The sequence below is a fragment of the Meleagris gallopavo genome, chromosome 19, assembly GCF_000146605.3.
Source record: "Meleagris gallopavo isolate NT-WF06-2002-E0010 breed Aviagen turkey brand Nicholas breeding stock chromosome 19, Turkey_5.1, whole genome shotgun sequence".
Lineage (NCBI taxonomy): Eukaryota > Metazoa > Chordata > Aves > Galliformes > Phasianidae > Meleagris > Meleagris gallopavo.
Genome location: NC_015029.2, coordinates 2993830 through 3004357, shown reverse-complemented (window position 1 = coordinate 3004357; position 10528 = coordinate 2993830). Strand labels below are relative to the sequence as shown.

General features: G+C 46.0%; 1 protein-coding gene across 2 annotated transcripts in view; it reads right to left on the bottom strand.

Annotated features, from left to right (window-relative positions):
* Positions 1-10528, bottom strand: part of PAPPA (pappalysin 1) — a 171980-nt gene that overhangs the window by 79707 nt on the left and 81745 nt on the right. For both annotated transcript variants that reach the window (XM_010720813.2, XM_019621403.1), the window contains exons 8-9: positions 5466-5594; positions 3853-3944 (exon numbers count right to left, since the gene is read on the bottom strand). In XM_010720813.2, coding sequence (XP_010719115.1) covers positions 3853-3944; positions 5466-5594 — 221 coding nt within the window. The remainder of the gene's footprint in view (positions 1-3852; positions 3945-5465; positions 5595-10528) is intronic.

Here is a 10528-nt window from a genome sequence, read left to right as displayed (position 1 = left end):
AAAAAAAAAAGGAAAAAGAAAGAAAGGAAAGAAAAGACATATAAAATTAAGTTTGTGTCACTCATTTAACACTGCAATTTCCCCAGAGGATTATGCACCAAACGGAGATAGCAAGCTCATGAATATTAATCATTTCCCTGAATGCAATGCAGCCCTCCAAACAATAAGATTAGGGGAAAGTGCTATGCTTAATTTATGGATAATAGGAGAGGTAAAGGACAGAGCTCCCACAAAGGTAGGGCTCACAGCTGGAGGGAGAGGCCTCCAGGAGGAGGAGGGCAGATCCAGATTTGTGAGGGACCAAACAAGCTCTTGGGGCCAAGCAGCAGCAAAAGAAAAGGTGTTAACGGATCGCTGACAAATTAAAATCATACTTCTCTCCGAACAGCCACTGTGACTAATGCTGCAAGCACGCCAGAAATCGGCGGCAAACTCAAGAGCTAAATAAGTTTCTTTTCTGTTTTCTTCCACTCTGTGCCTTCTCGTGGTGTTTCGCACCCCAAGTCCCAACCCAGTGCCCATGGAGATGTGTGTCTGACCCCACACCCTCATCCAAAGGCAGCAGAAGTGCTGCCCCACACTGCTGTACAAAGGCTTCAGTGAGGAGCCCTTCCAAGCAAAGGAGATAAAGTGCAGCAATAATAACCCCACTAAGATGTGGTTCAAAACCCCATAAATTACCAGGCAAACTTACAGCTAGATTGAAGTTTTGCAGCCACTTTCCAGCTGGTTTGCAATGAGGTCTATCAGTCTTTACTCATCTCTTTTCATATTACTCTCTCTCCCCCTCCCTTCTTTTTTATTGATCTCTGCATCTTTTCTATTATATCCTTCTCTTTCTTCAGCACTGGAGAGCTAAATCAATGCATAATGCACATCACACTCAACAAAAGGAATGCAAATGAAAGCAGCACTCTTTTTCAGTGCACACACATATATCTGGAAGCATGTGCACGATGTTTGTGGGAGAGTGCACACCAAGGACGAGGTGCTCAGCTGCTTATTAGACACCCATTTCCCAACAGCCCGGTGGGAACAGATCGAGTGCTAAAAGGCTCTGGGTTTGCACAACTGCAAATCGTAACTCTTCCAAGTGGGGCCTGTTTTGCACAGGATTTTGCTCAGGCTTGCTCAGCAATGCCAAAAACCAGGTGTCCTGGGTGAAACCACAAGCAAGGTGAAAGCAAAGCAGCCAGGAATACGAGAGGGGTACGTCAGTCCCTGTGGTTCACTCCTATTCCATGAACCGAGAGGCAAAGTGAGGCCCCTGTGCAGGGCAGATAGAAGATGCAAAATCTGCTCTGCAAGGGGGAAAAAACAAACAAACAAAAAGAGTACAGGTGATAAATTTCAGCACGACGATGGGCGAGCGTGCCGCAGAACTTCAAAATAAAGCAGCGCTGCCAGATGCTCCCATTAATTAATTAATTAATCTCGCTGTCGCTCTTCAGCATGTTGCAGGGAGAAGATGCTATTAATCTTATCTGTTTTCTTTGAGTCGGCTTTGTGTGCAGAGAAGGCCAGGACAACCTGACAGCAAAGACCACACAGTTTTGTCCCTGCCTCCCTCCCCCCTCGCCCCTCCTCCCAGCAGAGCAGATTGATCTGCTGTTATCTGATTAGAGAGGAGAGGAGGAGGGAAAACAAAACCAAGAAGAAGGAAATAAAAAAAATAGCCTAATTTTATTACAGGCACTGGAGCAAAGTGTCTCGTGCCATTTATTCAAAGGAAAGTCAGAGCAATAAAAAAAAACAAAAAAAAACACATGTTAACATCATGATCCTAAAAGGCAAAGGGACCAAAAGAGAGAGAGGGACACCTGCAAACAGGCTGCCTCTGTCCATGGGGATGTCAGCACAGCTGGATGGCAGCCTGAGATACCGGTCCAGCACTGAGGCTGGAGCCGACTTTTAAGTTGGCCCTGCATGGACCAGAGACCTCCAGGGATTCCCTCCAGCTTCCACAACATTCACAAGATCAAATCCTACAGTCCTGATTCTGCAAAGCCTCTGTACATGATGGGAGGCTCACTGTGTTCTTTGGTGAATAGGAGTGAAGGACAGGCTGCCCAGAAAAGTGCTATGGCCAGGAGGGATGGGGCTTTGGGCACCTGCTCTGCTGGGAGGGGTTTACCATCAGCAGGGTTGGAACTCGATGGGTTTTAAGGTCCCTTCCAATTCCATTCTGTGATTCCCAGGGCTCTAAAAAGCTGCACAGTGCAACAAGAATATTGCTGCATAAATAACAGTCTGAAATAATTTGTTGTTGTCCTACAAGATTATAACATGTATTAGCCTCATAAACATAGAAATAAATTATGCTTTATTTTCCTCTACTCCTCAAACAGGGACCCAAGCAGTCTGTATTTTCCAAGAAAACATCCCACCAGCCTCAAAGGAGACTTTTGTTTGGCTAAAGACAGTGGACTCGGGGTTATATCCAAACACAAAAGTGGGCGATGGCCCAAGAACTGACCTGGACCAGGGAACTGAGACCTATGAGGGTGCACAGCTCTGTCCCCAACCCTTGCTGGAACCATCTCAGGTCATGCCTGACTTTTCAAAAACCCAAAACTTTTGCATAAGTGTTTATTTCGCTTTCAAAATATTATGACTAATATATTTCAGTGCTTGAGGTCTAATTCAGCAAGTTACTTGAAACATAAATGTCACTTCAAGACCACCAATAGTCACAATTAGCCCTGACCATAAATATTCTCAAATTTCAATAGAGCTATTTACATATGTAAATATGGAAATAAGTACATCACCGAATCAGGCCTCAAGTATGACTGTGTGGGATGCTGAAGTAAAAATGTGGTGGATGAGACAAGCAGTCCCCAGCTTACCACCCAAGGGAAACGTGTTGCCTGTGAGGTCCGTTATATGTTGTTCCAGCCACAAGAGATAATCATCAGATTGCCAAAAAGAGCAAATTTCAGTCTTGCCAACATTATATTAACTGCTCAGGACTGATGCCCTGAGCTGAAGGCACTGGATCACAAGATGGGACAGACAGAGCATTCGCTTGGTTAGTCCAGATAAGGAATCCCATAAACCTCTTGAGAAGAGACTGATCCCTTATAAACATTAACTTTGGTTTCAGAAGGTCTGCATGTCTCATCCTTTCCCGGATCTCCAAGTCCTGTTTGGGAAATGCAATCCCCCAACGCAGGGCTGCCCAGCACAAGGTTCAGTGAGAATTGGTCTTTTCCCTTCTCTGCCCCCAGCATTCCTAGAGAGTTTAATAAATATGTAAAGCTCACAACCGCAGCCCTGCTATCCCAGATAGCCCGAGCATCTTCCGGCCATTGTGCTTACAGGTTTTGCTAATCAGAGCAAACCAGGCTTGCAAATGAAATCTGATTAAGTAGTTTTCACCTCTCAAAAAGGGGATTAGCCAGACCTTTGATCTTCAGATACTGATTTGCAACTCAAAGGAGGTGTGACCTCAGCTGGACTTGCTTCTGGTCTCAGCCCCTTCCCCTTTCACTCCTCCTCCTGTTTACCAGAAAAAAAATCAGTTCATGTCTTCTCACGTAGCCAGATCTAAAGCCTATTGAAGGCGGTGGAAAGCCACCCACTGACTTCAATGGGCTTTGGATCAATCCCACAATGGCTGACTTAGCCCTAAGTCCTAGGTTGTTTCAAAGCCAGCAGAACCAATTTCCCATCAAAATGGCCAGAAGCTGGGAAGATATGTTTGCCTTTCAAACCTACAAATTCCAACTTTTTTCCCTCCTCCATGACAACTCTTCAGCTGGAGATGGTGAAAATGCTGTTGATTTTTTCCTCGCGCCTTGCATAGAGCAGTTGCCCACTGTAAGTGGAAAGGCTCTGAGCCAGACTTACCAATGCAATTAAAGGATAACTCCTGCAGGCAGAACAGGGAGCAGCCGTCACCATTGATCTTATTCATGTCATCACATTCTTCCCCCAGGTCTCTACAGGCAAGGGCACAAACAAGAAAAATGAGTCAGATGGCAAATGGCGTCATCCCAATGAGCTGCAGAACCCCAAAGCCCTGACATCCTATGGAGTGGCACTGCGTTCCAACCCTGGACACTCCTCTCCCTTCTTTCTTCAGCTCCTACTTTCATCATTCCTGGTTCACAGACTTGCCTGGCCACTTCTCTCCTACACATGTGGATACCACTTGCTGTTCTGTGATGAGGATATGAGCAACTTCCTTCATAGCTGGTGCGGCTGCAGCTCAGCAGGTGGGGAGAAAGAGAACAGGAATCTCTGAAACCCTTTGTATTAAATCTGGAAAGGCCAGTCTGTGACCCCAGTATGGGAATAACAAGGTACAAAACCCAGCGGGGCTATTCCAGGTGACAGCAGTCTGCAGGCACTGGGTGGTGTCAGAGATGGGGTCCTGCCTTGCTCCAGCCTACACTGTTGCTTGTTTGTAGAGTGCAAACCAGATGAGAAAGAGGCTCCACAGCTGCAAGTGGGGACACAACTAAGCACACTGTGGCACAGTCTGGTTCCTGCTCGCTCGTGAGGCAGCTCAGCTATTGTTCGACGCTTGCTGCAAAGCCACAAGTGATGTTTGAGGAATGTGCAAACATAACAGTAGGAGAAAAGTTATGGAAAGCAAAATTAATCTGTCTTTCTCCACCTCTCTCTCCAAGACTGGCCTGGATTCATAAGTCAATTGGCTGCTCTGTTTGATTTCCCTGCCTGTTGGCCTCATCCTGCAAATACTTGCTGCCAGGTATATAACCTGACAGAGCTGTACTGGTGACTGCTGATCAATAACATTTCAAGACAACAATATTGGCTGGATTAAGCATTTGCTTGTTGTTACTTCTGTAATCATAATTAAATAATCTTATGCCACGAAGCTTAGAAGCAGGTGTCCCTAAAGTCCAACACAATAAAAGAACAAACCTGAAAGCAGTTGTGAACAACTGTTTTACACTTCCAGTGGTCTGAGGGCTGGCAGCTGCTGAGAGTGTGGAGCTTACTCAAAGTGTGCAACCCCCAGCAACAAGTCCAACGCTTCCAAGTGCACCCGAGTCCAACAAGAGGATGCATCAGGAACCCAGCAGGCCACCTGGGGCTCTACCCTGTCCACCAGCTGCCAGGCACATGGAGCTTCGTGTGGAAGGACAGCATCAAAGACAGTGGGAATTCTTCCAGCACAAGAGCTCCATATAGGAAATGTCACACACATGCACATGTAACAAACAGCACAAACAGCACACAGCGCGCTTCATACCAATCCCGCTGGACTCCACTATCTGTATCTCTGTCTGTATCTACTGGTGCCAGGATAGCAGGGCCTAAATTCCAATTAAACGTCATCATCCTGGTAATCATCAAGCACATGAGTGCTTATGTGCAGGTGAAAGGTAATCTAAGCTAAGGTGACATCAGAGGTCATCACTTTCTTTCTGTGCTCAGATTGTGGCTGGGTAGATGTGCTCAGATTTATCCGTTTGCTCTTCCAGACTTACGTTTGGATAACTCCATCTCCACAGTACCCACTCCCAGAGACGTAGACAAGTGCTGGGGAGGGCTCACTCTGCTCTGCCCCGGAAACAACGATGACCTGGTATGTGTACGTGGTGCTGTCGCTCAGCTCCCTGCAACACAAGAGGAAATATTGAGTGACAGCACATCAAAAGCAATGACAAAGGGCAGAGAAGGAGCTACTGCAATGAGGGCTGGCCAACAGAAAGCAAATCCTGGTTCCGTCAGGCCCTCAGAACATTTTTTTCATTTTGATGGGGATAATTTTTGGTTGGCTGCTTCTTTTTTTTGTGATCCCCGTAAGCCCACACTTGACTTACACACAGCTCTGAGCACATCCAGGTGCAGCTCTTGATTATAGAATCACAGAATCATTAAGGTTCTGGAAAAGACCACTAAGATCACTGAGTCCAATCTCAATCCAACCCTACTACGCTCACTAACTATATACCTCAGTGCCACATGTCCACGTTTCTTGAACATCTCCAAGGATGGTGACTCCACCACTCCCTGGGCAGCTGTGCCAATGCCAGATCACTCTTTTGGAGAAGAAATTTTCCCTAATGTCCAACCTGAACCTCCTGTGTTTGACAGCTGAACTACCTGTATGTTGCTGCTGAGGTCTATGCCTGCTGCCCAAGTGGCACTGCACCAGCACTGACCCCAACTGTGCACTGTGACCAACTATCACAGCACTGCTGGCACCCAAAGAAGCAGCCATGGGCTCTGTCGTGCTCAGGGACAGCACTACCTGCAGCTGATGGCACAGACCACATAAGGAACTCAAAACTCTGCAAACACCGATTGCTTCCTCGACCGCTCAGTCCAACTGCAGCTGCAGCCAGTGGGAATTTATCTATTGATCTCAGACAGAATTGGACTGGGCTGTTTCTCTGATAGAGAAATATGTTACCTACTTTGTGTACAGGTTCTAAACCAGCAGAGTTAAAGGGAAGCTTTCTTCACTTTAAAAATAGGATCCAAACCATTGTCTGGATCACGGTATTAGCATCTAAACAGTCACAAAAAGAATTACCAGACTGTTCCATATTTATGCAGAGCCTTAACTGCTTAAATCCTGTGAATCTGTAAACAAGACAAGATCTTTTTTTATATAATACAGAAAAATATAAACCTAATGTGAATATTTAGGTCTTTCATGGCATGTTTTATGTTAGCAGAACTTAAGATGTTCCACAAAGAAACTCATTGCCATTATCCTCATTGTGCTGATCTGCAAAGCCACAGAGCAGGGGAGATATTTATCCTCTATAGAGCACCAAGCCACTGGAGTAGGCATCGGTGGACTGAGGTCCAGGTTGGTGACATAACTATCTCCTTACAACACTCATTAAATTAACAAGCACGACTTTAAGTCCAATGCCACACATTATATTTTACAACAAAGCTGCTTCTCATGCCTTCAGTATAAGTACCACTGAATGAAACACGTGCTTACAACACAGGGGTTTGATTCTTTGCTACCACACTTTAAATTGTGGATAAAATTCAGTGGAACCAAAGCATATCACAAGTGTTTTCTTATTGATTCCTGTTGGCAACAGCCTGCAGTACCTATTGGCTAAACTTGAGAGACCTCAGGTAGCATGAATCTCAATTTGTCTCTGCTGGGGAGATGCCTACCTAGATATTAGTGTGGTTGTTTAATTAGAGTGAAAGTTATCCAACTTCTGCCCTAGTAATACCCTGTATAAAGCTGTCACGTGAGCCAACCAGAAAAAAATCACATGAAATAACTTCAATGGCCAAACACATCCCGATGTGTAACACTGAGGTTTTCACTCCTAGATGAATCCGCTGATTAAGATCAATGAATCGTTGAGGTTGGAGAGAACACCAGGATCACAAAGTCCAGCTATCAACCCTCCCTCACCATGCCCACTAACCCAAGTCCCTCAGTGCTACATCTACTCTTTTCCTCAACACTTCCAGGGTCAGTGGAAGTGGGCATCCTGTGCCAATGCATCACCACTCCTGAGAAGAAATTCTTCCTAATATCCAACACGAAGATGGGAAGCATCCGATATACACTGATGAAACAAAAAGCAGAGGCAGGCTTTGAATATTAAAGGGCGATTATCTCTCTAATTGTTTCTCAAAACCATTCATAAAATATTTAAGATTAACAAGGATATTTGTAGAAATTTAGATTTTGCCTCCGGATATCTTCCAACCACAAAAATGTTCAGTTCTTAGAAAAGCCTTGCTATCAATGAACCATCCAGGCAGCTGCAATAGCTGCAAAACAAACAGATCAACAGTGCTTTCTGATGTGCTGAAACCATGAAACACAAGCATGAAACACCGACATAAGTTTTCAAGTTGTGATTTTTGCAAACGTGATTTCCACTGGCAGGTGATGGACAGGCATCCAGCCAACAGCAAAAGTGCATCCCTGTAAGTGTGCCTGCATGTGTGGGAGTGTTTGTGTGTGCTGGTGTGCACATGGAAGCAAAGCAAAATCAAGGCAAAGTTCACATTTGTTTATGCACAGGGTGGGAAGTTGGCAGAACAGAATGGAAGAAGACACAGTACTAAATTAAGCACAGGAGAGAATATGGTGTTTATGAATTATTAGGTGATTGGAGATGGATGCGTATGTGGGTGAATACGACAGAAAACTGGAAATGAAAAGTTATTACGTGGGGAGAGCTCTGGTGTCTTTAATTATATTGACTGTGAATGCAAAATCTGGTATGCGGGAAGCATCCTGAACACGTCGGGGAGCGCTGACGTCAGGCACTGGCAGCAGTGCTGCTCCATGCTGTCACCTGCAAGACAAGGGCTGCTCCAAGCAGGGATAAAAACAGAATTGGGGCCCTGGCTGCTGGTGGCATTGATGGTGACAGTGCTCTTTGCAGTGCCGCCAGTCCCACACCGTGCCGCGTCGGGAGGTGAGATAGGAGAGCATCCTTAACGCTGAGGATGTGAACAAACACTCGTTTAAATTTATATCTATGGTCTTTTAATGACCTTTTCGAGAACTGAGTGAGTCGCATTGATCGCTGCGGCTTCCGCCCGTGGGGAGGCACTCGTATTAAAAAGCAATGACTCAAGTGCTCTGCTCAGAGGGGGAATTGGAGCGTGCCGTGCGGAATGCCACCGGGGTTCCTAGCCTGTCTGCTGGTGAAAGCAACAGATCCAGGGTTGGAGATGTACAGCCCTCTCTCCCTTCTCCTGGTCTTCCTGGGTATGGGGGCAGTTATGTTGAACTTGAAGCATCCCATGGACAATGGATTGCTGCTCTCTGAATGGGTATTTCTGTACAACTTACAGGGAAAAACACCACTAGGAAGCAGTTTTCTACTCAGACCAAAGTGGTTTTGAAGGATCACCACATTCACAGGTACCCAGCTGTGCCCCAGCCACAACTGCTCGATGCCTATGGCTGGGCTGCAGATTGAGGACACAGAACCATAGAATTATCTGAGTTGAAAGGGACCCTTAATGGCCATCTGGTCCAAATCCCTGTAATGAACAGGGGTACCTACAGCTCTATCAGTGCTCAGAGCCCCATCTAGCCTAACCTGGAAGTCTCCGGGGATGGAGTATCCACCGCTTCTCTGTGCCACTGTCTCACAAGGGGCACGGCCCCTGAAAGCACCAAGGGGAAGCAGCAACCTGCTTCCCTCTTCCCACTACCATAGCATGTCTGTTTTTCCTGCTACAAATAATAGCAGGAAATTGTTTTTTTTGTTTTTTTTTTTTAGCACAACAAATTCCTGTTTTGAACAAAACTGAAAATATCCAAAAGGCTTATCCACTTTCTGTCCTATGAAAACAGAAATGGCTATAAGCAATGAAAGAAGACAGTGTTTCTGTTATTTAAGGACAAAATGACAAGGTCTTAGGCATCTCCAGTTAAATTATGGCTGTCAGAGGTACTGTTAAGCGAAGCAGACACATCCTGCACCTCAAGCACCCGACAAAGGACCCAGCTTGCTTTGGCTTTCAATAATCACCAAGTCTTGTGCCCAAAGGCAGCACTTCCCAAACAGCTCTGCATCCCAGAACGAGCCCCAGTCCATGAGCGACGTCCCCATATCCCTACAACACAGTCAACATTTGCAGGCTCCCCAAGCGCTCCCAAAGCAATTGATAAAGAGAAACCCAGGGGAAGAGGTCACTTGAGGACAGCATGGATAGATGTGCTCCCCAGCTCCCCTCCTTTTTCCTGTGTTGCCATTTGCATTGTCCACATAAAATCATTCTCTTTTTTACCTTTTCCTCTCTCGCATGCACTCCCCTTGCTTTTTCCTTTTCTTCTTTTAATAAAAATGGCATGAGAAGCACGGCAGAAGATAATGAAGAGAATTCCTGCCTGGCTCTGCAGTTGGGACAGAGGAGGGGCGAGATTCTGTAAACAAAAGGACGTCAAAAATCTGGGCTGTTTTTTCAGCTGCGGCCCAGTCTCGGGCTGTTTGGATAAGCCCAACGACATGGCAGGTGCAAAGGCCTCAGAAGAAGTCTCTGCCTCTCTCCTGACCAGTGAGCTGACTCAGAAGACAAAAATACCTGGGGAGCAAACTTGGACAGCTTCTCCCTCTGTCCGTAACAGGGTCCCAACAGGGGCAGTGGGTTTGCTCTGTTCGCCTTGCTCCCAACAGGGGAGTGGAATGAGAGCTCACGTGTGGGATGTGAAGGTGGGGATTGGAGGCTGGATTCCTGCTCCCAGCACAGCTTAAGCCTGGACTGTGGTCTGACCAGGGAACCTCAGGTGAACACTTCTGGGGTACGTTTTGTTCTAGGGGTGGCTTAGCTGCCTGAAGCCCAGCCTCACCATTCAGTGCCCAACTCAACACGACTGTATCAGGAAGGTATTTCCAGTGACACCTCCCATAACCACTGTGCACAGTACCAGAAAGACTTCACATGTTTGTGGTTGAAGTCAGAGGTTGAAGTCAAAGGTTCGGCAATTAAAATCTTTTAGAAAGAGAAAAACATTCTTTGCTCCACAATATCCATCCACATACAAAAATTACCATCACCTCTCCTAGATATCATAAAACCCAAATGGTCCATTACT